Source organism: Aspergillus niger (genome assembly GCF_000002855.4).
Source record: "Aspergillus niger supercontig An13".
Lineage (NCBI taxonomy): Eukaryota > Fungi > Ascomycota > Eurotiomycetes > Eurotiales > Aspergillaceae > Aspergillus > Aspergillus niger.
This window is the reverse complement of record NT_166528.1, coordinates 226,185-254,165: the sequence shown is the minus strand read 5'-3', so window position 1 is coordinate 254,165 and position 27,981 is coordinate 226,185. Positions and strand designations below refer to the sequence as shown.

At 49.8% G+C, this 27,981-nt stretch overlaps 9 protein-coding genes across 9 annotated transcripts; 4 read left to right on the top strand and 5 right to left on the bottom strand.

Annotated features, from left to right (window-relative positions):
• Positions 1 to 633: 633 nt before the first annotated feature.
• Positions 634 to 4,126, bottom strand: An13g01060 (uncharacterized protein; the record flags this gene model as incomplete). The annotated part of the gene is made up of 3 exons (XM_059743812.1): positions 634 to 2,109; positions 2,170 to 3,254; positions 3,373 to 4,126. The coding sequence occupies 3 exons, from the start codon at positions 4,124 to 4,126 to the stop codon at positions 634 to 636; spliced, it is 3,315 nt and encodes a 1,104-aa protein (XP_059602042.1).
• Positions 4,127 to 4,815: 689 nt separating this feature from the next.
• An13g01050 (uncharacterized protein) lies at positions 4,816 to 6,633 on the bottom strand (the record flags this gene model as incomplete). Its single annotated transcript, XM_001396207.1, has 1 exon — positions 4,816 to 6,633. One exon carries the CDS (start codon positions 6,631 to 6,633, stop codon positions 4,816 to 4,818), a length of 1,818 nt encoding a protein of 605 aa, XP_001396244.1.
• Positions 6,634 to 7,914: 1,281 nt separating this feature from the next.
• On the bottom strand, positions 7,915 to 9,099 carry An13g01040 (uncharacterized protein; the record flags this gene model as incomplete). Its single annotated transcript, XM_001396206.3, has 4 exons — positions 7,915 to 7,957; positions 8,015 to 8,139; positions 8,192 to 8,929; positions 9,001 to 9,099. The coding sequence occupies 4 exons, from the start codon at positions 9,097 to 9,099 to the stop codon at positions 7,915 to 7,917; spliced, it is 1,005 nt and encodes a 334-aa protein (XP_001396243.1).
• Positions 9,100 to 10,734: 1,635 nt separating this feature from the next.
• An13g01030 (hypothetical protein) lies at positions 10,735 to 11,349 on the top strand (the record flags this gene model as incomplete). Its single annotated transcript, XM_059743811.1, has 2 exons — positions 10,735 to 10,782; positions 10,912 to 11,349. 2 exons carry the CDS (start codon positions 10,735 to 10,737, stop codon positions 11,347 to 11,349), a joined length of 486 nt encoding a protein of 161 aa, XP_059602041.1.
• Positions 11,350 to 12,592: 1,243 nt separating this feature from the next.
• On the top strand, positions 12,593 to 15,523 carry An13g01020 (uncharacterized protein; the record flags this gene model as incomplete). The annotated part of the gene is made up of 6 exons (XM_059743810.1): positions 12,593 to 12,623; positions 12,884 to 13,118; positions 13,304 to 13,881; positions 13,940 to 14,609; positions 14,665 to 14,759; positions 14,817 to 15,523. 6 exons carry the CDS (start codon positions 12,593 to 12,595, stop codon positions 15,521 to 15,523), a joined length of 2,316 nt encoding a protein of 771 aa, XP_059602040.1.
• Positions 15,524 to 16,627: 1,104 nt separating this feature from the next.
• Positions 16,628 to 17,378, bottom strand: An13g01010 (uncharacterized protein; the record flags this gene model as incomplete). The annotated part of the gene is made up of 2 exons (XM_001396203.3): positions 16,628 to 17,228; positions 17,341 to 17,378. 2 exons carry the CDS (start codon positions 17,376 to 17,378, stop codon positions 16,628 to 16,630), a joined length of 639 nt encoding a protein of 212 aa, XP_001396240.1.
• Positions 17,379 to 17,784: 406 nt separating this feature from the next.
• On the top strand, positions 17,785 to 19,357 carry An13g01000 (mitochondrial 37S ribosomal protein mS29; the record flags this gene model as incomplete). Its single annotated transcript, XM_001396202.3, has 2 exons — positions 17,785 to 18,415; positions 18,471 to 19,357. The coding sequence occupies 2 exons, from the start codon at positions 17,785 to 17,787 to the stop codon at positions 19,355 to 19,357; spliced, it is 1,518 nt and encodes a 505-aa protein (XP_001396239.1).
• Positions 19,358 to 20,003: 646 nt separating this feature from the next.
• Positions 20,004 to 22,466, bottom strand: An13g00990 (hypothetical protein; the record flags this gene model as incomplete). The annotated part of the gene is made up of 1 exon (XM_001396201.1): positions 20,004 to 22,466. The coding sequence occupies one exon, from the start codon at positions 22,464 to 22,466 to the stop codon at positions 20,004 to 20,006; it is 2,463 nt and encodes an 820-aa protein (XP_001396238.1).
• A 1,217-nt stretch (positions 22,467 to 23,683) lies between these two features.
• On the top strand, positions 23,684 to 27,513 carry An13g00980 (uncharacterized protein; the record flags this gene model as incomplete). Its single annotated transcript, XM_059743809.1, has 2 exons — positions 23,684 to 24,040; positions 24,118 to 27,513. The coding sequence occupies 2 exons, from the start codon at positions 23,684 to 23,686 to the stop codon at positions 27,511 to 27,513; spliced, it is 3,753 nt and encodes a 1,250-aa protein (XP_059602039.1).
• Between the last annotated feature and the right edge of the window lie 468 nt (positions 27,514 to 27,981).

Here is a 27,981-nt window from a genome sequence, read left to right as displayed (position 1 = left end):
TTATGGGCTGATGCGGCATCCGGGTTGTTGTGACTTCGTTGTCCTTTTGTTGTTTTTCTTATCATTCCTGTCTGTGTGTCCAGAATCATCCTTGCACTACTGGACTTCATATAGAGAGAAAGAGAGAAACAAGAGAAAACGAGGCTATCAACCTGAAATACAAAAAACGAAGGAAAAAAATTTGAAATCCCACGGGCGCGAGGTGATCTTCTATTCATCAAGTCTCTGTCTAGATTACCCCTTTTCTTAATTTCTTTTTCCCTCGTGTTGTACGCACGATGCACTCGAATCGGATGGAGCTTTGTGAACATGCTCAGATTGGACCGTAGGTGGTATCAGGGGAATACGGTCTGCGAAGGCAACTATATCTTGTGCCGGTATTTCGTGAGTCCTAGCCTAAGATACACATGTCCATTCCACCTGTTGGCCATCGTAGATATTATTGCCATAGATGTATAAGATGAAGGAAACAGCAGTGTGGGGGCCCCGCTTATATGAGCCATTCAATTGATATTCATAAATCTATGTCTCAAATCCTAACAGTTTCTTCATGCAATGCCGGCAATACGCTCATGTCAGATAGAAAGGGCAGTAACAATCTATAATATTCTCTCCCCACCAAGTGCTTATCAACTACAGCTGCTCTGCGCTGCTGATGAGGCGCTCAATCATATTTTCATCCTTGGAGCCTTCAATGACCTCTCCGACGGCCGTCACAAGACCAGCCAGTTTCCGCCGGCGGATTTTCTCCTCCAATTCTTTACTCTTCTGCCGGGCTTGGTCCAGCAATGCCCCTGGCAGGTTTGCTAACCGCGCGACATTCAGCCCGTAGCTGCGGTGTGCCACGCCTTCACCTACCTCATAGAGGAATGTGATCTCTTCGTCTGTTCCGGTACCCGACTCAGTGAAGCGCATGTGCACGTTGCGTAATTCTTGGTCTGCGAAGGAATGGACCATTGAAGAGAGGTGTTGATAATGCGTGATGAAGAGGGTAAGGCTTCGAATCGACCGTACCATGTAGTCAAGGACAGCTTGTGCAATTGCAACGCCATCATGGGTTGACGTACCCCGGCCCAGTTCATCCAGAATAACAAGTGACCGTGGAGTCGCTTGCTTGAGTATGTCTGCGGTTTCGGAAAGCTCAACCATGAAGGTAGACTCGCCAGCTAGCATGTTGTCGAAAGCACCCATGCGTGTAAAAACAGCGTCCAACATACCAAGCTTGGCAGACTGCGCGGGAACATAAGAGCCTATTTGCCCCATGATGGCAATAAGGGCTACTTGCCGTACATAGCTGGACTTGCCGCCCATGTTGGGTCCGGTAACCAGAAGAGCGCGTGTCTTGTCGCTGTCCAGGTCGATGTCGTTTGGTACATAGCTGTCCAGCAGTAGCTGTTCGACCATTGGATGACGTCCCTGGTCTACTTGGATGCACGTATGGTCCGTATATTCGGGCTTCACATATCCCGGTTGACTAGCTATAGTCGCCAGAGCTATCAGGCAGTCAAGCGTGGCCAATGCCTGCACACTATCCCTGAAGGGCTGGTATTTAGTTGCTATATCAGCGAGAAGGGATATGAAAGCCTGGTCACACGCCGCGGCCAACGCTTCTTTATGTTGGTCACGCTGTCGCATGAGTTGGATGACTTCCGGCGTGTGAAACCTTGAAACTTTCTTGGTGCCGCTCACTTTCACCCACGATGCAGGGACACGTTTGATGGAAGCCGAGCTGTTCTCGACTTCAATCAAATAATCAATCCCCGCAACAGACTTGTATTCGACCGTCTTCTTCCCAAGCTTCTGGCCAGCAACAGAGCGATGCTCCTCTAGCTCGTGTTCCACACTTGCAATGCCGAGCTTTTGGTCGCTGATATCTTCTGTCTCCTCGGCTTCCCGGAAGAAGGCATATTTATCATCACTCTTCGCAGCATGCATATTTATCTTGTCCAGAAATGCTACAACATCTTCCAGGATCGTAGGGAGACAAGTGATCGCCTCATTGATGGCAGTAGATGCAAAACCGGTATCCGCAGGTGATTTCACGTCAGAAAACTCCTGCGCAATCATTTGCATCGTCTGCAAAACGGTGAGGAGTTCCGGTCGAGTACACTGGTTATCTTATTAGTCTTTACTCAAGTGGCACAAGAATTATCGAGACGAAAAACAAACCTTGCCGTAATAGATCCGGATCAAGCTCTTTTCCAAGTCGCTCTTGACCTTTCCAAGCAGACCCTTGAGCCGCTCTACCATTACCGTCTTTTCTGGATTCTTCAGCTCTTCGACGGCGTTCACCCTCTCCTCCAGCCTCGACTTGTCTAGCAGAGGACGTCCGACCCATTTCCGGAGCATGCGCTGTCCGAACCGCGTTTGCGTCCGATCAAGCGTCCAGAAGAGACTGCCTTTAGTCGTATGGTCCGTTTGATTTTGGTAGATCTCAAGGCTCATGAGAGTGTTCCCATTCAGAAGCATGTGTGATCGGGAGGAAAAGTGTTGGAAGTATTTTGTCAACTCGAAAACATATTCCAAGCCGTACTCTTTCATGTGCTCGATCATGGACGAGAGGCAAATGGTCACTTGCTCTGGCAGATTGAGCACCTTCTGAAGTAGGCTACTCGCCTGCGCGTCATCTGCAGCACTGGCCGTCTTCATTTTTCCTGCATAAAAGCTGGAGACGTGGCTGTGTGACTCTGCGGCGGCAGTTTTCGACTTAAGTACTCTTTCCACGCGGGTCTTGTCTCCGAAGACGTTCAACTTGCTGCCAGAAAGATGCTGAACGAGCTTCTCCGTAGCCTTGGAAAGCTCGCCAACAATCAAAAGCTCACAGGGTGCAATATGCAGCAACCTCGTTTCGATCTCGCTTCTCATGAACCCATCTTCAAAATCGTCATAGACTATGTCTCCTGTAGCTGGCTGGACAGCAACAATTCCCACTTGAACCTTCTCGTCATTGCCCCAGCCCTTTGCATTTGTTTCAGTTATACATAGCAAGTAGCCGGTTGCTGGTGAGGCGCCGCCAGATGCTGCAGGCATAGGCCCTCCTAAGCCCTCCGCATCGTCAATGTAGGTACCCTTGGTGTACAAATTTGTGAGTTTGCGCACGAAGGGCGCGTTACGGTTGTCGCCCGCTGCTTTCAGAGCAGCGGTCTCTATTTGTCTCACAACGCCGACCTTATGACCTGCAGCAACGAGGCGCTTTACATGAACATGTAATCTGTGGACTGGTATGCTAGCGGAGGCGAAACGATCGAGGTGTGCTTCAGAAGGATCTAGATTTGACAAGACCACGTTAGGCACGAACTGCTCAAGCAGGATGTGAGAAGGAGGCGACGGAACCATACTTACGTTCGTCAAATCTCAGTTTCCCTGGGATACAGACAATAGACAATTCCTTTGCGGCGACCCTCGCATCTTCACCAAAGAATCGGAACTTATAGCCAACTTCAACTACTAGGACTGTATCCATATGCTTGCGCTTTATGTCGATGACCTGCTTCTCCATTGGAGTGAGCTTGCTTCCGCCTTTCTTCGCGGCAGCTTTGCCCTTAGCAGGAGGGGGTGGTGCTGCTTCCTCCTCATCTTCAGGCTCAGCACCCTCTTCGGGCGTAGCTTCGCTAATGGCATTTCTACCAATGCCAATGAGGCAGTCCGCGCCACCCAACTTCCGAACGAACTTGTGGTGTAACTCTTCTCTCTCCTTCTGTCTTTGTCCAGCCTCGAGTTCAACTGCCGCCTGTGACCCTTCCACTCCAGTATTCACCGCTGGTGAGCTGCTGAACTTAAATCTTTCAGTTCTTTGGCTACTGGTCAGGGCCGGGGGTCGCTCTGTAGTTGATGTTGAATTCGGAATCTCTTCTCTGCTTGCGGGATAAAGGCCGTTCGTTCTAACTCTTTTAGGAGCCGGTGCGACTATGTCATCCTCCTCATCATCGGTCAGGGCTTTATCTTTCTTTGCCGCTCGTTCCTGATTGTCCGCTTTATCAAAAGTTGCAGCTGGGCTTTTCTCTTCAACGACATTGACTGAAGCTTGCTGGGCTGTTTGTGGTTTCTTCGTGAAGAAGCTCGCGAGCGTTGACTGTTTCCGCTTCACCCCCGGTGACGAAGAATTCTGTGATGAGGGAAGGGGCATTTTCTCCTTGTGGTCGAAACCACCGGCAATCGCCGAGGCAAAATATCCTAGCACTATAAGGACACCGAGGGGAAAGGGTTCGCGGTGGCGGTAGCGCCTGCTGGTCGCAGCCTAGACGTCCAAAAACAACCTAGGATATCTGAATTCATATGTCATGCATCAAAGAATCGCATCAAACGGATTCCGGAGCCAAAGAATTGGCCTTAGCGTCAAATGCGTGTCCGCGGCTCGATGACCTCGACGCGTGGAGGAGCTCCGTCACGCCCGTCACGCGTAATGGCCTTAATTGAAGATGATATAAGCATTTATGCCTGAGGCATATGTATTTACCGAGTTACTTCGAGGCATCAAAGTATACACTTTCTCTATCCTTTTCTGTCTCCATTTTCAAGTAAGCATAACGTGTTTGGCGTTCTTATACATAATAGCATACTAGTATGCAGTGTCGAGGGCCGTCGTCTGACAGTCAATGTATAGCAGCTACCACCGAAGGTTGGCCCCAATGCAGTGCTAACCACCCAAGTATCCATACCACATAACGGGATTGCTTGTATATAAGTCGAATGCAAGGCATGCTACAAAGCAATGTCACTTTAGTCTAAAGGCTATCAATATCGAGCAAGGGCCGTATAAAGAAATGGTTCGACCCGCAGGAACTGGACTCAAAGAACACCGGCAAAGACCAGAGCTTAGAACGAGCTCCCGTCCAGGTAAAGTCGGCCAAACTCGCTTTCATCAACGTCCGAAATTGTCGACTCGGGTGAGCCAAGCAGTGGTTCATACTGATTGTTCGGTCTATGTTCTGGTTTTGGACTATACATTGGACCATCGTCAACGGGCAACCCGGGGAGTGAAACGGCCAAAGGGTTAAATGAGTATCCAGTGGGGCTTTCCTGGTTATCGAATGATCTGAAGCCAACTGGTCGAGGATCTCTGAAAAAGTACTGTGGTGGGTAACAGATTTCGCCGGTTGCATGCTCCGTGAGAGAAGGGGCGTGCCAGTCCATCAAAGGATCAATGCGGCCACGAATATCCAGGAGTGGTTCAATGTTCTCCTTGTCCATGGTCAAACCATGCGCTCGTCCAACCACTGCAGAAGATTGGTCACCAGGTGATAGTGGATAAGCATCATGATGAAGTGTGAAATCTTTCAGGAGGTATAGAGGATGAGAGGAAGCCGACGCCACAGAATGAGTTCCATCGCCACAGTGAGAATCCGTAGAACCGGCAATGTACTGATTTGGTCCATCGTGAAAGACTGTAAATCCGGTACGAGGTTTGAGCTTAGTCCCTTTGAAAGACAATTCAAATTCGTCCATATCATCCTCGCGACTGCCATAGCGAAGCGGCCGCTGGGGCCCTAGGGATGCCTTCGGGAACTCTATATCTCTTCCTCTTGTATCCCTATCCACCAAGTTTCCATTGCGCTTGGTGGTCCTTCTAGTTCGCTTCCTACTTTGTCCACGTTGGATGTTAGGGTCAACTTGAGAGAGGACCCTTTTGGGACGGTTTACTCGACGTTTGGGAATGGGCGTCTCCCCTTTGAGGGGGCTGCTGTCCTCAACATTACCTGAGATCACACGCTGCTTCCGTAAAATTCCGGTAGGGGAAAAGACGAGCTCTGTGGGCTCCACGCAAAGGGACGTCTTCTCCATGAGCTTCAAGATACTTTCATCCTTCTTCTGATTGCGTCTGCGTCTCATCTGTTCGGTAGCCGAGTCAAAGATATCCATTCCAGGCCACAGCACACCCTTCAGTCTGGCTATTTCATCTACTCTTTCCTTTTCCATCTCATTTGTGGCGGGAAAATAAATACTGTCATTCTCGTTATCGTCGACAAATGGATCACAGCTGTATTGGCCGGATGGCTGGGGGGCCACGTCTGCTTCGTTGTCCGGTGCCTTTGCCCAGTACAATGCAGTTTGCACCGGAATGTCCTCGTCTTCCGCCCTTTGCATTTGTTCTTGCTTCCAGAGGTTGCATGAATTCTGTGCTGTCTTTGTCGGAGAGGCCACTGAGGCCAACGAGTGGTCTTCTAATCCAGGGTAAGTATGCGTGAGATTATAAGACGGGTCACTAGGAGCGGCATTGGCTGAAGAGTATGGCGTGTTTGTGTCCTCAGCCTCGTCTTCAATGACATATGAGCGAGAGAGACGTGGGTCCAGATAATCAGGGAGTGGGTTCTGGGATGAAGGACTTGCAGTGGATACTGGCACTGTAGCATTATCAGTCTCGCTCTCCGTATATGATTTTTCTTGTATTTTTTTCTTGCGGGCTTCTTTCGAGGACATCCGATCCGAAAGCAACTTTGCTAAGTTGTTTCTCTTATACCATCTGTCATATTCACGTAGCAAGGCCACTGCATGCTGCTCTTGATGACTGCGTACTTGAAGTTTGAAATAGTGGGACAAGTGTGCCTTTGACGAGATATGGGTAAGCAAGTGCGATGCATCGCTGAATGTGGGCCGCTTGGGACAGATATTGCACAAAAGTGCAGCTGTATCCATTTTGGAAAGGGGTGTAAGAGGATCCAGCGCCGAATCTTGGAAGAGATATCGAAGGAAACAACAAGGAGGAGTTTCTCTCAACAACAGATGTGGTATTCCGGCCTTGGAAGGAAAGGATGAGAATCTTTAGAAGATAAGGCGTTACAAGATGGGGGACCTGCCCGGCTGACTCTCCTTCGCTGTCAATTCACAACTAGAGAAAGAGCTACCAAGACCAGCTTTCTCCAGGCAGGCAAGTATTAATACGGGCAGGGGAGCAGATACAGTAGACCACGCGATCGATCATAGTAGTTGACCCTCATATCATTTGCACGTTTTCTACTTTTGGGGACTCATTAAGCGACGCCACTACATAATAGATATAAAAGTAGACCTTGGTTAGTAAGTAGTAGTTACCAGTTTCATTTATGTGGGTGGGTGGGAAGCAATACTTCAGTATAAACACGGAAAACGTATTCATATATGATACACTGTCCTAGTATAGATGATACAATTCATGGCTCCGTTGCAAACAGAGTGAGAAGCCTAATTGTAAGCCAGTTTAGCATCCTATATGTGTTCTATAACCTAGTACGTCCTAGTACTAGAATACTAGAAGCCAACTACTCAGCAGACCAAGTAGTACCACTTATTCAACTATAACACACGACCACTACTGACTATATATATCTCTCGGCCGTTTTCGGAGCTCGGGCTTCAATACTAGTACTATTCATTATATTCACCGGTATCTGCTGAAGAGGCTGTTTGCTTTTATATGAATAATCGAGTAGCAGTAACTAAGGAAAGGAGCACGAATCGACCAATGCCACCTTACTAGTAGAGACAGACGTTTGCTACATGACTAGTAAACGTTATGACGGCCATGGCCTTTTTTTGTTTGCAGACAAATTGGACGGGATGCATTTAGCATCTGGCATCCTAGAAAAGCGTTGGATTTAAGTCAAGGCTACTAGAACATAAATACTAGTAATTTCTTCCACACCTTTATCAGTCAACTCCAAGGATGATACTTATTTCATACTCTTCTATGTTGATCAACTAGCTACTGTATATCTTGACTATGATTACGATTCATGTGCCACTGTGTCTTAACAGCCTTTCCATAAGGCTATTGTGAGGGGGTATGAAGCGGAAATAAGTCACAGTGCCAATCACTCTTCTCCTGCCTTGTATCCCATAATCCATGGAGATAAAGAAAAACGGGTTATTAGATTGCAGGAGGTAAGGCCTACGTCAAAAAACAGTACTCAAAGGGTGATGTCATCATACAGCCAAAGATTACCGTTGCAGATATTTCTGTGTAATTGCCTTCGGCATACAACTAAACAAGAAAGTTAGCTATCCGCACCACTGCGTTGCGCAGGTTTGCATAACTCACTAAACAGGATCTACTTCTTGGATGCCATTGAACTTCAACAGGCTCAAACCGGCAATGGCAAAATGCGTATGAAACACATCAACCATGCTGCCTGGTCTGTCTCCGATACCCCCAGCCTCCGAATCCTGGATTGCGTCAGTGCCATGCATGCAAGGCCATGGCGAAGGGATAACATACCTGACAGCGCAAGATGAAAGCAGAAAGCTTGCCACTATCAATCCAGTGGAGTTTGTCGATCATAGCCAAGCTAGCACCAACCCACCAGCTATAGCATGCATCGGGCAGTTTCTCGGGCCTTCCATTCAGACCACCATTTTCGACCTGTCTTTCGCTGAGCCAACCTCCAAGACGGTCCTTGTTTACCAAGTCCAGTCGTCCGGCGATTGCCAGAGCTCCTACGCAAGTGAAAATTTGACCAGCATGTGACTCAGCTCCAGGCTGGATGCCATAGCCGCCGTCCAAGTTCTCACACTGTTGGACATAGGAAATGGCTTTGGGCACATCAACTGTGTGAAGAAGCCCAAGAAGGGAGAGTGCATTAAACGCGCCATACAGAAAGCGTGTATCTCTCTCACCCCATTCATCGCCCATGAAAGCGCCAGTGTCTTTGTCCTGTAGCCCTGCGATGAAAGAGCCAACCTTCTCTTTTCCTCCTAGACCGCGCTTCTCCAGCTCATCCACCGCGTCTAGGGTTACGAGAATTTGCACTGCCGATACTGTGTACAGCATGTGTGCATCATGGCCCGGAGCTGCCCCGAAGCCGCCATTCTCCCGTTGACACGAGAGAACAAAATCGATGGTATCTTCACGAGGAAGGACATCGGGACGGCCAAGGAGATGTAGAGCCGTCAAGCCCCAATACACCCCATTCAGGCGAAGGTGTTCTGTAAGCCAATATTCTAGCTCATCCCTCCTCTAGCATCACCTGTCAACCATCGTCCCCATCATCAAGAGAAGAACCATGGTTATAGTAAGAATTGACGCACGCTGTCCAAGTTCTTGATGTAATCCACATGTCTTTCGACACTAAGATTCAAGCTGGATTCGATCCCAGCAGCCCTACCAGGACCCGAAACTAAGGACATTTCTGTAACCGGATCGCTGAAAGCAGTGTAATTAGTGGTTGAGCTTTGACTAGTCAGGAGCTTCTTGCCGGCGCTAGAGCGGCAGCCTTAAGTGTTGTCTTGACCAAGGCCACGAAGCTTGTGCCTGCCAACACAAGGGCGATCAAGGCGGAGAAGCAGGTTTGAAGCTTTGGGGGTGGCAAACACAGGGTCGTCAAGGGAGGCAACCGCTGCACGTGTTCCCCCTCACTGCAGGTGAGGTTAGTATGAGGTGTCTTTGGAGGTTAGTCGTGGACGACTCGGGAAGCTGGGAGGGTTAAAAAAAGCAAGCTTCGGGAAAAGGTGTGTGTGTGTGTGTGTGTGGTGGTCGGCGGTTGGCGACGAGAGGGGAGGGCTGACCATCACGTGATTAAACGCCACCGGGTAAGCTGCTGGGCCAAAAAGCGGGGCCCATTGTTTCAGCCTGGCGTTTAGGGCAGGATCGCCGTCTCCCACGGACAGCGGTGTGAAACCCCTGAGCGCCAAAGACTGCTTGCCCCTGGGTCCCTGCTCTCTCAGAAATGTTCGGTGGCTGGCCCTTGTGCCCATGCCATGGAGGCCGGGCTCCCGCGTCCCACTCTGGTCTAAGTACAAAGTAAGTTGGTGGCAATGTCTATCAAATTTGTCAAATGCACGTAAGTCCAAGGTAGGCAGGTAGTATCGAAGTTTCTACCGAGCGCAGAGTGATCCTTGTGATGATGATGAGCACTAAGGTGCAGAACTGCAGGTATGGATGGGGAATGTGGGTTCTGTCTCTTCTACTCCGATAGTATTAGCTAGGCACAATTACGTAGTGCCGGGCTATTGACTCGGTATGGCGTAGGCGTAGTCTAGTAGTAGTCATATGAGTCTTCCACTGTCCCACGTGTAACAATGCCGTTGACTAGACTTGATACTACTATATGTATCTATCTAAATATTTTCTAATCTAGTACCCTCTAGGCTCCAGGCAGAAATCGCTAAACGGGTAACGCTCATAACGCTTCCGCATAAGTGCCATGAGGTGCATGACCCTCAGGAGTCCACATTAATGATGAGTCCCATTTATGTCAAAAGCAGCAAATTGTCCTGGAGTACTAAAGCCGTAGGGGGAGCACGCTACCTTTGCTAACCGGGAGGGTTGAGTTGACTTCTCCACCACTGCAACGAAGCGCTAGACCACCAGAGGTGGGAAGCCGCGTGCTCCCTGTGGCAGCGTATAATGCCCCGTGGAATTACCGGAATATACTTCACACATGGAAGCGCCAAAGTATGTTTTGTTTTCAGTCCAGCATTGCTTACAGAAGCAGCGCAATTTCCAAATGACAGTTCCAGGGTTGTAAACCTGCTCCAGTGCTCTCTGGCTTTCTTTTTCCTTCCCCTTGTCTATATTTAGCCATCCGGAATGTACCGTACTACAAGAGAGGCACAACCAGAAAGTGTAGACATTCGGTGCTATAAATGTCATTGGTAAAGCGGGGCAATAAGACAATGATAACCATTATTTATTCGTTCAACGGTGCCTAGGAAGTCAGTAGTACCTAGGTACGGGGTACACTATCCAGGCACCGAGTACGCATTATTTCCTCTTTTCCCTATCATCCCCACTGACTGTATCAAATTTGTCTTGACCGAACCATGGTTGACTACCCATACAGCTTCAAGAATCAGACCACTTGCAGGAAGGTTCAATATTCAGACGTTAATATTCATTTTATACAGTCAAACAAATTGTGGACAAAGACACCAAAAATTTTTTTCTCACCATGAAGACTTCGGGAATAACCTACTCAACAATGGGGGCCGTCTGCGGAGCCGACACAATACTTTAGTGCCATAAGACTCTTGGACTACTGCATACTAAGCAGCCAGATAAGGTGCCACTCAAATGCTGTGATGGGCCTCCGCGTCAGGTACTCGTGTGTCCCGGGTGCTTCTGATTTGGCCCTGCGACTGAAGCCCCGTCCAAATGTCCTTGGTTGGCCAATCCACGGTCGCAATGGCTGTCTCTTAGACCGGGCATGCATCATCCCGCCCAAGGCACCAACTGCCAGACCCGATCTTTTCTGGCCAGTCATTGTCACCGCTTCGAGTGTTTGGATGGGTCCTCCCGATCTTTCGGTGTATATCCCAATGGCCTGTACTCCGTCCACGCAGGAGGTGGCCATTGCAGCCCGGGGTGGCCATCATCACAAGGGTTATTGCGCAGTAGCGTGTTCAGGGGCAACCCCGACAGGCGCGAAAGATAACTAACTACACTTTGTATATTCTACCTACACAACGAAATTACTGAATCTTCCAAAACCTTTTTTTCCTCTCCTTCTCTTGCCTCTTGTCTTTCTTCTCGATAGTACTGAAATAGCTGTGAATAATGTAGCAACATACTTTGTAGTCATGAGTTAGTTTCTAATGTGGATTTGACTTTCCTTTCGGACAGCCTCTCGATTTTCTCACCATGGGAAGTTTAACCTTTCCATTTTGCCCCCCTCTCTCCCCCAGCTGTAAGGTACTTGGGTATTTCGGTGACTATTGCAGATGTTAACCCATCAATACGTGGGTTGGATCAACGTCATCCTCCTGGTACCAGCCACGAGTTCCTTTCCCTTTTTAACCTCTATCCCTCAAATTTGGTTTAGGGTGCTTCATCAATCCTTCATTGATATTTTTCTTAGATTTCGATTTTATTTTTGATTTTTATCTATTGCCTGCCAATATCTGGCTGTTACTTGAATTTTGAAACTACTATCTATCAGTAAGAGAACCTCTTCAGCATTCATTCTTCAGGAAGGGAGTGCCATGCTAAACTGTCCTTACCTGTTTCAATTACAGACGTTATCCACTATCCTTTTTTTTCCCCATTATTATTTTTATTCCCTTCCCAGAATCCAAGGGCATCCATCCATCTGCTATCTGGTTGTCTGTGCACTAAAAAGATAGGCTTTTCATAATCCCATAAGCACTCTGAAGCCACCCAGTAACTATTCCGGAGCCTTGCAACGCTATCTCCACTACCGACCCCCCCTTAAAAAAACGGAGGCTTCTTAGCCTGACACACAGCCGCGCTTGCATAACACCGTCCAGGAATGTGTCGTCGCTGCGACATTCAAGTCTGAACACCTCCAACACCGTGTGGACTCGCGCTCTCGTGTTTCTTTGATCGCTATTACCACTTCTTCGGGAAACCCGTCAAGCGGACGGAAATTCTTTGTTCTTCTCTTTCCCTGTTCCTGTTCCTTTATTTTTATTCATTTTTAGCATCTTCATTATCGCTTTAGGATTAGCTAGCAAATTCGCCGACACCTACTCGTCCCCTTGGTACGCCGACCGCCCTCTTCAACACCGCTCAGACACACAAATCGAGATTCTTAGGCGAGCGTCTATTTACTAAACCTCTGTCACCGCATTAAGTCACCAGAAGCAACAGTTCGCATCGCTGTTCGGTCAAAATTGTTGTGGAGGGGATAAGTAACAACCGGAGGGGGAGTCTCCATCTAACATGAGGGGCGGCGCAATCTGGTATGTGTGTGGTGACTTATTTTTTTTTCTTATTTGAGTCGAATCCTCAAACGACTGTCCACTATCTCCTCCCCTCAAGACAGCTCATTTGCCCTGAGACTGCTGGCTGTTCCTGGAGCAATGGTGTTTCAATGGTCTTGGGGTGTACTATCTCTATCCAACTGATCCCTACCCACGATCCTGTATCAGTGCACTGTCTCCCCTGTCGTGGTCCTCTCAAGAACGCGTCTTAATTTTTCATCTTGCTGACCACTATGCGACATTACATTAGAACTATCGCCCCGACATATCCTTGCAGAAAAGCAACAACCCCCTTCTTCAACTGTGCTCCGCGAGTCCACCATATCCGGAAATATTGGCCAAGGCTGGTCCGGTTCCAATCATTTCCTTATCAGAATTCATACACCTACTCAAATATCGGGTATTCGCATTTCTTTTGCCAAGGGAGCGCTAGGATATTTATGCTCCCCGAGACCAATTCTGCGTGGCTCTCTATTTGAAAAGGAGTAAGTTCTAGAACCAGGAGCTTTGCCGGGAGCCGAATCATATCCAAATTTAGCACAATTCATGAGACCTTATGGATGCTAACCTGTTTTCGCCCCTAGGCCCTTTTTCATCGTCCACTTGGTGTCGCAGCCGATCCTTGACGTACTATCATTTTTCCTCAGCCCAGACCGTGTTCCCGGTTCAGCTATTCAGGGTCACCTGCTGACCCGCGATTGACACTTACGATGCCATCGAGACAGTCCACTGTTCCGAATTTAGATCTAAGCACTTCCACTCTGCAGGCGGATGCGAAGATCTCGTCTCCACTGACGCCCGGTGCCCAAAGCTCCGAGGGGCCAAGTCCCCTGACACCCCGTTCCCCCAAGTCATCATCGAGCTCGCCCTTTTTCAAAGGAGCCACTATCAGACCCGTCACACAAGATTCGAACAGCAAGTCGAGTAGCCCTACATTCCCAGCGGCCTCTCCGGGTATTGCTCCTGCGGAACCAGCTACTCCGGGTATCACGGCTATACCCCAGTATCCTCCTTCCCCGAAAGACACCCCTAAGCACACGCGTGATCAGTCACGCTCTTTCTTTGCGAACCTCAAAGCACCAAAGTCATCACATAGGGCCCAACGGTCGGATAGCTCAGGGAATTCGGGCGAAAAGCCCAAGAGCCGCGGCAGTTCCAGGGACCGCAAAACCCAGATCTCAACGAAATTTTACGAATCGACTCCTGATCTGCCAGGTGCTATTGAGCGAGCAGCTCAAGAAGAGAGTCGTAAGTGAATCCGCCCAGCCATAGGTCTGTTTCAGGCATTGACAAGCCCATTCAATAGGTGGTGACCGCGCTGAGGAGAAGTGTCCCCAACCAACAGAGGTGAAGAAAGTGGGCACGGAATCGGAGGCCTTCAACCTAGCCAAGAAGAATAAGCCGCGCTTCGCAAATCTCCTCTCTCGCTCCCGCTCGATCAGGTTGGACGACTCCTCTATGAACAGGATAGCAAATCGGCGCCCATCTACCAGCCTGATGAGGCTCGAAGAAAACACCCGCAGGGAGGTGCAAGAGCCCCCGAAGTCTGCCTCACGTCATGAGCGCGGAATCAAAACAGCGGGGAATCCTACGGCTCGCAGTTATACCGCCGACCGTCCCACGGAATATCACAACGGTCACATGCGTAAAGATAAATACTATGCGGGATCGATGGTTCCCTCCGCCTCACTAAGTCAGGTGTCAGGCGCATCTGCTGCGCTATTCAATAACCTCAAACAATCATCAAGTGGTGCCGCTGACCGCATCGGCAAGGCTGGGAAGGGTTTCTTCGGCAAGATTACCAGAAGCGGGAGCACGAATGAGCGGGAGCTCGTGAATGACGACAATTATGTTTGCTCAGTCATCAATCTGCCACTGATACAGCAGGCAAGACGGACTCGTATCGCAAAGCGACTTGAAGATTGTCGAGACAAAACCGAGTTCTGGATGCCTGCTCTACCTTACCGCTGCGTCGAGTAAGACAAATCACGAACCTGTATGTCTGAAATAGATGTGCTAACGACGTACTAGCTACCTCAATTTTAAGGGATGTGAGGAAGAGGGACTCTACCGAGTCCCGGGAAGTGGGAAAGAGGTGAAGCATTGGCAAAGACGTTTTGATACAGGTACCTTTCTTTTGCAAACCCGGATTCCCTCTCATCGAGTCTGACGTTTCCATACAGAACTTGACATCAACCTTTTCGATGTGCCAGACCTTTACGATATCAACACTATTGGCTCGATGTTCAAGGCTTGGCTTCGTGAATTGCCAGATGAGCTCTTCCCCAAGGAGACACAAGCCTTAATTGCTGAGAAATGCGAGGGTGCGACGACTGCGCCACAAATGCTGAAAGATGAACTTTCCAAATTGCCGCCTTATAACTATTACCTTCTTTTTGCCATCACTTGCCACCTCAACCTCCTGCACTCCTATGTCGACCAGAACAAAATGGACTACCGCAACCTTTGCATTTGCTTCCAGCCTTGCATGAAAATTGATGCATTCTGCTTCCACTTCCTGGTCTGCGACTGGAAGAACTGCTGGCAAGGCTGCTGGACAGAGAAAGAATACCTTCAAATTGAGAAGGAATTGGATGAAAAGGAAAAGGCGGCCCAGGAGAAGGATGAGGCAGTCCACGATTGTCAGCAAGTTCAACAACCTCAACAAAGCCAGCAAAGCCAGCAACCCCAGCATCCTTATCAAGCTCCACAGAGCGACGAAAGAGCTGTTTCTTCCGGTAGTAGCCAACTAGGACAGGAAGAAGAGCCACCGCGTCCCGAAGTACCGAAGAACCGCAAACAAAAACCAAAGAACATTGAGACCTCACATACGAGAAGCATATCACAGCTTCCCGAACTCGGGCCCCCACTGTCCCCGATACAGATCTAAACAACATCCCCTATAGAGTTTTCACCGGCGATATTCCATTACGCTGGTATCCACCAACATCCCATTTCCTTGCCCGACTAGGCTGGCCTACATGCTCGAAATCCTACTTCACCATGCGTAAGGCCTGGGACTGGATCCGCAGGTTGTGCATGATGACGAATTATATCTTTCGATTGTGACCCGGCTCATACACCATTTCCCCATATCTTGCTCTAGACGTTGGCGCATACATGAATCTTCTTCAGCTTTCCATCTTTATGCCTTAACCAATTTGGTTTCGCGACGATTTTCCAGCTATATCGGGCCACCATCAGACTGCATGCCTGGCGCCTTGGAGTCGGTTCAGTTCAGGCCTACACGATGCTTTGACTTTTGTTGTACAAATCTTTCTCTTCGTCTTCTCTTTCTGTCTTTGCTCAATCCCATTTTCACTTCATGGCACCGTTGGCGACATAATTCCTTTCTAGCCTTTTCATTGTTTTTTGGAATCATCAAACGCATGTATTTCCTTATCTCCATTTTTACCGGCTTATTCATCTATTGATTCCCCACTTGAGCTGTGTTACGGTGCGTTTCCCTCGAATTTGGCGACTCATGACACATTTTTGGTCCTTGCTTTGTACTATTTCTCAATTCTTCGGCGTATATTGGTACATAGCTGTAAGATAGACCAATAACAGGCGATGCATCAATAAAGAAACAAAATTGGAATTGGAAGGCTGGATGGTCTATTTGTATTTGAGTATAGAGGCGTATCTACAAGTGAACAAGTAGTACATGTGAAGTCGAGCATTAGCCCCAGTTATGGTGCGGACCCCATAGAAGATCAAGAAATAAGACAAATACTTAGAGGGGTAGTAAAATGTGATATTGCTTTTCGAGCCCGGCGAGACGAACAAGTCCCAAACCAAAGGCAACATTGACAGACATCCAAGCCCAGCGACTCCAAACCGAACGCCTTAACATTTGAGCCCCAGTGAAAGAACGAAAAATTAAAACCAAGGCAAGATCCGCAAAAACTTGTTATACGGCCTCGACTCTTGACAAAAATCGTTATCAGACACAACAACACACACAGCACATAATACACATCATCAGTATATTTTAACCACCACCCGACTTCCTGTTCTTGCGCTCATTCGCTCTCATTTTCCTCTCGTTGCGGCGTATCCTGTCTTTGCGTTCGGCGCGAGATAGTCCACGGATCGAGCTTCCCTTAGCGGCCGCCTCTTCTTCCTTCTTCCAATCCTTCTCGTTCACCTCAACAAGCCATTCATCATCGGACTTGTTCTTGCCCTTGTAACCCCAGCGAGGAACCCACTCGCCCTTCTCTTCATCGTACACCAACTTCTTGCGACGCTCCTTATCGGCCAATGCTGCGCCAGGCCTGCTGCTGTATTTGCCAATACCCTTCTTGCGGGCGAACAGCTCCCACTTAGTCGGGGGCTTGGGGGTGGGAAGAGGCTTGAAGCGCGGGAGGACAGTGGAGGGAGACGGGAGAGTCAGGAGAACACCCTGTTGGGAGGAGGTGATGGGGCAGGTGGTCAGGAGCTGGTTGAGAAGAGACTGGGTGCCATCCCGGGCTGTGGCCTTGAGACTGACGTCCAAGGGTTCGGAGCGGGAGATCTCGAGAGGGTTGGGATCGTTCGCAAGCAGATGACCGAGGTCGAATGTGTATGGGGTCGGCTTAGAGACTGTCACGGGCCTGATAGTATCATCATTGAGGAATCAGTATGGGTGTTTATTCAAGTTTAACGGAGTTTGTATAGATAGATGATAATCTTTCCCCACGCAAATGGGGGGTGGATTCGACTTACAGTCTCTCCGGCTTGGGCTTGGAGTCGGTAGACGCCATTTTGAACTTTTGGTCGCGCAACTGGCGAACAAGATACTCTGGGGGTTGAGGTTGAGAGTATCACACAGGGACTCCAAAAAAGACTGGAGAACTGGGCGCAAAGGAAACAAGTGATTTGACCGATCGGGTAAAGAGGAAAAAAAAAGTTCGGGAGATAAAATCGCCATGCTGCTTTTAGCCATGTCACACCGCCTTCCCTTCCAGCGGCACTGGAGCTAGTCCAAAAGAGGCAAGGGAGGAGGAATCTGAGTCGAGGCTCCAAAATGTGCTCCGAATTTCAATCCAATCCATGTCTTTGGGCGACTCCTCCGCGCAAACCTCCGCTCCCACCCCCCATCCCCGCCGCAATTAATCCCAATTGACCGATTAGAACGCTGGCCATAGCGCCAGTGTGTCCCGCAGCGCGATGGTTTCCTCCTTCTGCTGGAGCTGCCTTACGCGGCTTCCTACCGCACCCCGAGCTATCCTCCCGCCGACATTAACAGCACAGCGAGTAGCAGCATTCCACTCGTCAACGCCGCTCCTTGCGGGAGCTAAGAAGAAGGGCGATTTACCGGTTGCCAAGTATCGTCAAGCCAAATCCGCCAAAATGAAGAAGAAGAAGCCTGTTGAGAAGACGCGTCCTCCGGCTGTCGGAGAACGCAGAGCGCTCCGCAAACGCATCGTCCTCAGCAACCCTAACGCTCTTGAGATCGAAGGCATGCAGGACCTCTCTGCAGAAAACATGGTGGATGCGCGCCTTCGTGGCTCCATTTTGGGTCTTCCTGTGCCCATGCTCGATCAATTGAGGGCTGTTCAGGCCTTCAAGCCCAAGCAGGGCTGGTCCATATTCCGTCGGCCGGGAACGGTGGTGAGGCGCGAGACGCTCGAGCTGGGAAGGCTCATCGACGGTATCTCCGCTGAGGAGGGTGAGAACAAGGGAAAGGTCGTCAGGAAGATCCTTACCGGTGTGAAGGGCTCCGGAAAGTCGGTCCACATGCTGCAGGCCATGTCTATGGCTTTCACCAAGGAATGGGTTGTTATCACGGTTCCTGAAGGTGAGATCCGTCACGAGTGCTACATCTACGCAAAGGATATTAACAACCTCCTTAGCCCAGGACCTCGTCATTGCCAACACCGCCTACGCACCCCTCTCCGATGAGAACCCGAACGTCTATGTCCAGAACGATGCCACCGCCGCTCTCCTGTCTCGCACGGTCACCGCAAACCAGAAGGTTCTGTCCAAGTTGACCGTCTCCCAGCCCCATCCCACCCTGAAGACGGCCGTCAAGCCCGGCATGACCCTCGAGGCTCTCGCCAAGCCCGGTATCCAGGACCCCGCTGTGGCATGGAACGTCTTCCAGGCCCTTTGGACCGAACTCACCGCTACCGCCCCGGCCGCCGGCTTCGAGAAGGGCTTCAAGCCCCGTCCTCCCATGCTCGTGACCCTGGACAACCTGGCCCACTGGATGAAGGAGACCAAGTACAACAGCATTGACTGCAAGCCCATCCACGCCCACGACCTCGTCTTCGTCCAGCACTTCCTCTCCCTCCTGAAGCCCAGCACCGAGGCAGCAAAGCCCTCCCTCCCTAACGGCGGTGTTATCCTCTACGCCACCTCCGGCTCCAACAGCCCCACCATCTACGGCTTCGAAATCGCCCTCCAGCAGCTCGCTGCCCGCCAGGCCGGCGTCAAGCCCTCCTCTCCGGAATTCCCTCAACCTGACCCCTACCTCAACGCTGACAAGCGCGTCCTCGCTGTCTTCAACGACTCCGCTTCTTCCAAGTCCCCCGCCCCCAAGGACGGCTCTCTCGAGCTCCAGACCATCGGCGGTCTCACTAGGGACGAAGCTCAGGGCTTCATGGAATACTTCGCTCGCAGCGGTCTCCTCCGTGAGAACATCACCGACGCCTGGGTTGGCGAGAAGTGGAGTCTGGCTGGTGGTGGCGTTATCGGTGAGCTCGAGAAGCTTGGTAGACGGCTAAGAGTCATTGCTTAAATGAGCCTGCTTACACCCCCTCCCCCCATGGCGTGCTTTAGAACTCTGTATGTGTATGTAAAGATTATACTGGCTTGCCATGTTGCTTTTTCATTTGGTTGTCTTCTATCTCCCCATTTCTACTTCCGTCCTGCTGTGCCATTGGATGGATTCGAGACATCTCTGTATTGTATTTTATCCTACTATGATCATTTTGGGCTTCTTGCGCGTTGTCTTCGTATCTCTGTTCTGTTCTGTCTGTATGCATATAATGAAATCTCGAAAATATGTGCTACTCTTTTCCCCCGGGGTCTCTTGGCTGTCCAAGTGTTTTACCCGTCCCAGGTTGTTCTGTTTTCTTTCTCGGCTCTTCTTTCTCCTTTCTCAATTTATAGTAAGGCCTTTCACGAAAGCGTGCATAGCATGTGCGTATAACATTCTAACAAGAGGTGGGAAGACAATTGATAGTAATGAAATTGAAATGCCACTGCCCAATGCGGAGACAACAATCAAAACACAACAGACCAAATACCAGCTAAACGGACCAATTCGAAGAGTAGCGGAATGGCCAACAGGCCAAACATCAGCTGTGACATAGCCTGTATACATTTATGATTAAATAGAAACAAAACAGACTGTATCATCAAGCTCCTATTCGCATTCTTTGTCATGATCGTTTCCCTTTCTTTCCTATTGATTGCTTGTTTTTTGCTGGTGCTGGTGGAGGCACATATTCTGCATCAAGATGAGGTCCGCCACAGTTGCAAGGTCTTCCGAGAGCACGCTCCAAAATGCTAGTGGAGACGCCTGTATCGAGAGGGTAAAAATACGGGATGCGAATCTCATCACCTTTCTTGATGTCTTTGAATGACCACAGAATCATCAGATTAGGGTTCTCGTCACCGTAGGGGGCCCAGCTGGCGTTGAAATTGGTACGACACGCATGATTGAAAAGACTGTGCCCAGGATATAAATATAGCTTGGGGAAAGAGGGATCAAAGTACGGTAAATCCTCGATCTTCAGCTCGTCTTCCCATTTTGGAAAGGTTTTATGCTTGATTATCGTCGTGTATTTGAAACGGTCACTCCTACAGGGAATGGCGTTGACGGTGAGCTTCCTCAGAACCAGTTGAATAACCCAAGTGTCGAAGCTGAGGTCGCGGAAGATGTCGACGCCGAGTTGTAAGAGGATATTGAAGGGAATATGGACATTGGCAGTCAAGCTAAAGGGAAATCTTCGATTGGTCCAATTTCGGGGGCCTTCGAGAGCAACAAGTTCGTCGATTTCGTGTGCCATGAGGTTGGGATCGTGGGTTTCTCTTCGGTGAAGGGTGATGTCAAATATTTCACGCAGGAGGAGACTCAGTAAAGTTGACTGTGTTTCACACGAGTACTTGTAACAAGGACGTTCTTCGGAGTCCAGAACCTTTATGGGCCGCATGGCGTCGTGTAGCCATGCCCAGTCTTCACCACAGACTTGAAAGTGATACCGTGCTTGAGCATTCTCGGCGCAAGTTGGATCACTATCATTTGGCGCAGGGCAGAATAGAATGGGGACTGGCTGTGTGATACATTTGCATGCTTCGCGGAGATTCCCTTGTTCAAATTCACGAGCGTGCTTTTCCAACTGCCCACCGGGCAGGCCTCTTTGGCAGTTGTCACATCTTAATTCTAACCCTCTGATTGGCAGCTTTGGCAGCTCGAGGTGACCTCTGATGGGGGGATTTTCGACAAAAATGATCTCGTTCTTCGTAATATCCTCTGTTGCAATCACTTTCAGTTGCGTGTTGCTTGGATCGTCGCTGACGGCAATCTTGCATTTCTTCCAAGGGATGCTTTCATTCTGGGTGATAAAGATATCTGTCGCCTTATCCGTAAAGGCGACTGCAGCACGATCGATGTCGTCTGCGTCATGGGGATATATCCGGTCTCCTGGGGCGTTCCCAGCTCGTGATTCATGGTAATAGTAATCAGTGTTTTCCTTGGTCGTCTTGGCTTTGGCCGCAACGACTTCCATGACCCTTCTGCGCTCTTGGAATGGCATCAAGTCCCGGTCCACATTTATCATCCTTGCTCTTAGAAGACGTTCCTTTGTTTTATAGTCGTCCCAACACTGGAGCGCCATGAGACTAAGAGCGAGAACGTGCTGGGTGGCCTTCCGAATAGTGGGTGTGAAAAAATTAACCCCATTGAACCTGCGAAGTAATGTAGCTTCCGCGGATAGGTTACCCGTGATAGAATCTCGGGGTTGAACCATGATATGCTGCTCCAGAGCGTGGCATATCCGCGTATAGAGTCCATGTTGAAGACTCCGCCGGTGTGTATCATAAAGCACGTCACAGAGATATTCCGCTCGATAAGCATCCCCGATAGCAAGGTCAAAAAACGCCTGTTGGTAATGGCAGTAAGCCCGGCTCAGCCAATAAGCTGGGTTATATGGGCTGGCAAGAATAGCACAAGTGTACATATCCAGTGCTCCTATGCCATCATCGTCGGTAATCTCGATAGCGTACTTTCGCGCGTTATCTCTTTGGATACCCCAATGTGACAGATCACTTCGAGGCAAGGCGCGGTATTGATGATACACTTGGCGTTTATAGTCCTGAAGTCGCCGGCGTAATACGGGAACCGTGCCTTCTGTTGAGAGGCTCCGGCTCCCAAGGGCGGCTCTTAGCTGGAGGGCCTTCATATCCCTGATAAGCTGCCCGTCCACCTCGTTAAGACCTTCCGTGGTATCCCCAAGATCAAGACCCTGCCCTTCAAAGATGTCGTTGAATGACCAGACCCTGTTATTCAGCCCGGAATTGGTCCATTCCCTTTGCCAATTTGTGGGGTTGACTGGCATTAGGAATCTTTCGTTGTGCATCAAGTGGTCATAGACATTTCTTGCAAGTGCATGTGCTGCAGGATTATCATCCGCACCCCTGGGCCGGGTATAACGGGGCTGCTCTCCCAGGCTGTCACCTAGTACAGTATCTGGAAGTGACCAGAAACGATGCGCGATCCTTGCATCTTCTATGCTCACATGCGGTGCCCATTTTGTTTGATCAAAGAGATTAGGTTTGGGGGGAAAGGCAAATGGGTCATCGCCATCGTCATCGTCATCGTCATCGTATGGACGTTTGGACATGATTCTGACAGCCGAAACACCTAACCAAGATTTCGAGAAGTGGTTCGCAGTAGATTGGATTAGTGTCCAGGCGAGTCTCTTCAATATTGTACTAATACAAGTACTGCTGAGTAACCAAGGATATCGCTCCTAGTGTGTGCTGCTTTCAGTTGTCTTGCAAGGGAGGGAGAACGCAGAAAGCTTGGAAATGAAGGGATACTCGGGGCAAATAATGCAAAGGAAGAAGAAGTCGGGCTTTATAACGTGAGCTTGTTTGACCGAATCTCTTTAAACACCTTCTTTGAGAGGTTATAAATAGAAGAGGAAATATCCGCCTGATGAAAGATGCCCACAAAGAGGGGGTTGTTCCACAGGGTCATAAGTTCTTTGTACTACCCAAGTCAGAGGGAGAAGTACTATCAGCATATTGTGATCGTGGACATTGCTTTGAGGGCGTTGATAATAGATGGTTCAGGGCATTTTGTTCACAGGGTGAGTGTAGACGGTACTAGAACTATAGGAGAGTATCTTATAGTAGGGTATTATATCCCCACCGGAATGATTGATGATATGAATAGTAATAAATATAGTAGTACTATCGCTGAACAGGATGATCTGTTGTGGTGTCATCAGTGTACTTATCTAGGTTAACGGGCAATAGTGGCTATTATTCAAGCAACCCAGAATTAGCCCCGTCGAGCATTCTAATGATATAGATAGTATACCTAAGTTGCTTGAGGTGCTGGTGGACACTGGGATCATGGCTGTTCATGATGGTGGAGCAAGTGCGGGAAAACCAAAGTAGTAGCGGCGTCACTGAATGGTGGATATAAATGGATCGTGGCAGAGCTGATGGCATCCATTGGATTGAAATTTAGCGACTCGGCAACTGCAAGCGTGAAGCTCTGCTGATCCTGACTTTCCCCAGAACTGTAACATATTTATTATCACTTGCATGATTGAGAAAGAGGGAAAAGGGAAGAGGGAAGGAAAATAAGGAAAGAAAGAGTGAGAAAAGCGAGAAAGACAAGGCGCAAAGAGTAACTTTGGCTGTCAGAAGGACCTCCTTTCCGGTCAGCCGATCTGCCTCGTGGCCTGCCTTATGGTGGTCGCTTGAGGTTATCATCCCTCCTCCTCCTCTTCATTCTCTCCTTAAAAGAGTTACCAGGAGAAGACGGCTTTGCGGAAGGCGTTTTCTTTCCTGTCTCATTTTTTCTTTTTTTGCGACCAGCATCAAGATGTATGGGTCGCAATCCGGTCACCAAAGTTCGGCTCCTCCACAGCCCGAATGGCGTCTGCCTTCCAGCACGCAGCAACCAGCTTCATCTCGCCATCATCCTCCGCAACCATCATGGCGAGCTTCTTCCCCGCCGCCTCCGCCGCCTCCTCCGCGTCCAACAACAACAACAACATCCTCATCATCCCCGTTCAACCCCACCGTCTACGGTCAAATTTCCAATCCTCCCTCAACGGTCAATAATTATCCGGGTACAAGCGTATCCCCCGTTTCTGCCGTTGCGGGCTCCGAAACCACTTCATGGGGAGTGAAGTACAATAGGCACCAACTTCATGCGCAGTCGCCCCCACCACTACCCGTGAGTGTTGTTGAACGCTTATTGATCTACCCCTTGATGGGTTCGCAATTTTCTGACGAGTATATAAACCCAATTAGCCGCGGCCTTCAAGCACGGCGCAATCACCACAGGCGCAGTCTCCAGTTGTGAGCCCGCTAGACCCAAATAAACCTTTACCAGCTGCCCCAGGCTGGGCGACCCAGTCGGCGGATAATACATCCTACCAGCAGTGGCCGTCGAATCCTCCATATGCTCCCCAGCAATCTGTCAGCGCTTCGTCGTTACAGCCTCCACCACCGCCTCCGGCTATATCCACTGGTTACCAGAGCTCAAGTGCCCAGCAGAGCAACCCATGGCAGCAGCCACCTGCGGTTCCTCCTCCTCCCTATTCGGGTGTTCCCCTGGGTCAGTATCAAGACTCCTCAGTGCAGCAGCCAGCGACCTTGCCAAGCAACCAACAAATCACCGGCCATAATGCGCCTAACCCGGCCATTCCCCAAGCCCCAAGCCCCAAGCCAAGCACTGGTTTGCATTATGAGAGTCAGCCACTACCCGGGCCCCCACAGGCTCCCGTGGCTGCGACTCTGAGTCCAACACATGGAACACCGCCCGTCGTTCCTCCACCGGTGCCTCCCAAGACCAGCCCCATCACTGTCCCGACTAGCGCTTCTGTCCTGGCCACTGGCGGTCCTTCGGACTGGGAGCACCTATCTCCCATTCCAGGAAGCATCGATGATTTAGGTGCATTTGGTTCCCGGCCCCAGGATGGGTCCTCTTCAGAGCCACTGTCGCAGGCGTCTCAGAGTCGCCCTCCAAATATCGGAGAGCCTGTAAGAAAGGATGAATCCGTGAGCCCCATTACGCCCCCGAACAATGCACCCCAAATGACAAGTCAGACTGAAGGCCCTTTGGCTAGTCAGACCGTGGTAAGGGGTAATCCACACCAACCAGTCAGGATGGGTAGTACTGGATCTGTTTCTAGTGATATCTCCACCTCTGAAACCCCTGAAAGCATTGACGGCATCATTGAAGCTTGGAATCGACCTATCTCCTCGCAACCATCAGCTGAGCAGAATCCTCAGAGCTCAGCGTCTGGGGTCAGGGCAGGGATCTTGCCTCCTTCGCGGAAGCAGAGCCCCATTGGGACCCCCACGCCTAGACAGGAATCGATAATCCCTCGAAAGCAAGTTCGGTCTGGGTCGAGCTCAGTGGAGTCGAGCAGCGTCACTAATGGCCCAACTACGGACAAACGGACAATCCTCCCTGCCTTTGTACCACTTGATCCGTATGATGATTTGGATCCCTGGTCCAAATCCTCGTTGGAACGTTACGTTGCAATGCTACGAAAGGAGGCAGTGGCTGACTCCGATGCGGAGCGTTATAATATATTCACAGCTTTCATGGCTAAGGAGACCAAATTACGAGAGATCCTATTCAACATCGAGCCTGAATCGACGCGTGTGGGTGAGAACCCTAAAGTGAGTTCGCGGCAACCAACGCCTATTCTACGCGCATCGACCAGTGTGTCTAATGATGACACGGAATCCGGTCTGATACCAGTCGAAACCGAAGGCGGCCATGTGGTCTCGACTACTGACGATGCCGACTCGGAAGATGGAAGCTACAGTCCTGGAGGGCGTCCCATTCTTCCCAGAATACAGACACCTGGCGCAACGAAGTTACAGAGGTCTGCCTCGCATACAGTGAGCAATAAATACAACACTGATCACGTTGCTCATGCTACGTCATCACGGGCGACATCAGTGCCACCCTCCATGCTCGGTGATGCCCGACATGAACATGCCTTACCCCCTCTGACCACCAATCCTCCACAGCCGATTTATATCCCATTTCGCTATACTGAAGGCCCTCAGCGGGGCTCTGATGTACTTGTGTTTGATCGGCCTGCATATCAAGCCTATTCCGACCTGCGGCAGGCGTCAGCTGAGAGTGGGCGGGTAATGTCAAATGCTCCAGCACCTACTCCCGGAGAAAGACCGGATTCAGCAGTGCCCTCGCGTCGGAATGAACATGATGAAACGTTCATTGGGCTGATAAGGGAGAAGAGCGTTGCCTACCGAAAGAGAGCACCCCGGAAAACATCCTCTCCGCCACCACTGCCGGCTGCTCTCAGACATGGGAAACCAGCTAGTCCAGTTGACGACTTGCGGTCAATGGCTTCGTCACCGCTGTCTAAACAATCAGAAAGCTCGTGGAACATGACGACTAGGAAGGATCTGGAGAATTACTCTAGTGACTTCTCGTACATCAGGGAGGCGGTAAAGTCTTGGGAAATTTCCAGCAAATCGCGCAGAGAGCAACTGGATAAGGAGCGGATCCACCGCCAGGAAGTGTCGGAGAAGCGAATTGATGCGCTCTTTAATGGGAAGGAGATTGGCTATGCCGATATCAACCTGCTGGAGGAGGAGTTCCGTCAGAAAGAGGCTCGCGCCCAGCTAGACGAAGAAAGACAGGAATTAGACAAGTTTGTCGCCGAAGTGTTCGAACCTTTGGATCAACGTTTGAAAGAAGAAATAGCTGCTCTTCAGGCGCTCTACGAAGCCGCGCTTGCTCAACTTGATCATGAAAATGGACGGACCAAGTCTGCGACCACTGATAGGTACAATTTGTCGCACACAATGAGGACGGTGAATGAGATTTATCGCAAACTCGAGCTACGCTACCAGAAACGTCTCGAAATTGCTTTGGATAGGGAGCGCCGGCGGAAGAAGGCTGAGAGGCGACCTCTTGTTTTCATGGGCGACTCCGTAGCCCTGAAAGGCGTGGATCAAGAATTCGACCAGATGGAGAAACGGAACATCCTCGAGGCGGCTAGAGAGCGAGATCATAGAGCTAACCGACTGATGGACTCGTTTGATGATGCCATCATGCACGGGTTGGGTGAAAACCAGAGCCTCCTTGACGAAGTTGCCGCGAAGGTGGCCAAAGTCGATACCGCGACCATTCGCTCGTCTGGGCTGCCAGAGTCCGAGGTGGAACAGTTGCTGAAATCAGTATATAACCTGATCGAGTCTTTGCGTAAAGACTCTGAGTCCATCTTGCACAATTTCAATATGGCTGATTCAGTACTCAATGATGCTGATTACAGTGTTTCTGTGGCCGAGGCGCGTTATTCAGACGCCGATGCCGATGTTTTCCGCCGACTCGATGATGAAAAGAGGAAGGAAGACACGAAAATCCAAACGGATCTGAAGACCAAACTCGAGAGTATCAGGTCTGGTCCTGCAAATATAGTTACTAGCATAAACGGCCTTCTGGAGTCTCTAGGCAAGCCTCCTATCATTGATCAAACTGGTCCTTCATCACAGATGCCAGCCGATACACCTGCGTCAGTATCCCAGCATCTCCCTGCTGAAATTGCACCACAAAAACCCCAGGAAGATCCAGAGCATCAGGAAAGGCTCCGGAAAGCATTGGAGAATGCGAAAAGGAGAAATGCAGCGCGGGTGAACACTGAAATAAGCCGCCCTTGAAGGATAGCCATTGACTACTTTCTGCCAGACAGGCATTTGATGACATGACGAATTTCATATTTTGACTCTAGTAGACAACGGTAGATTCTCTTAATTTCTAGTTTTAACTTTCTTTCTCCGCCCTATTCCCTGTCTCCTCAGTCGTTCTCCATCTGATCAATAGTATAGGCCTGTTCAGGCTTTACGAGTTCATTGTTATGTAAGCTACGTAGGATCAAAAGAGAGATCGAGAGTATATGATATATTGTCTCATTGCTGTCTGTATTGGAATTCTTGAAGGAAGAGAAAAGACGAAGAAAAAAGTCGGCGTTGGAAAGGAGGCTCTTGCTGTCAGTGGTCACGGGTCCAGCTCCCCACAAGACAACTCGCACTCACTTTCGGTCAAAACACTAAATATTTTCGATCACGCAGGAATTACAGCCACATTGCGCTCCTGTACTGAATGGCTCATATTCTCCTGGCGCTATT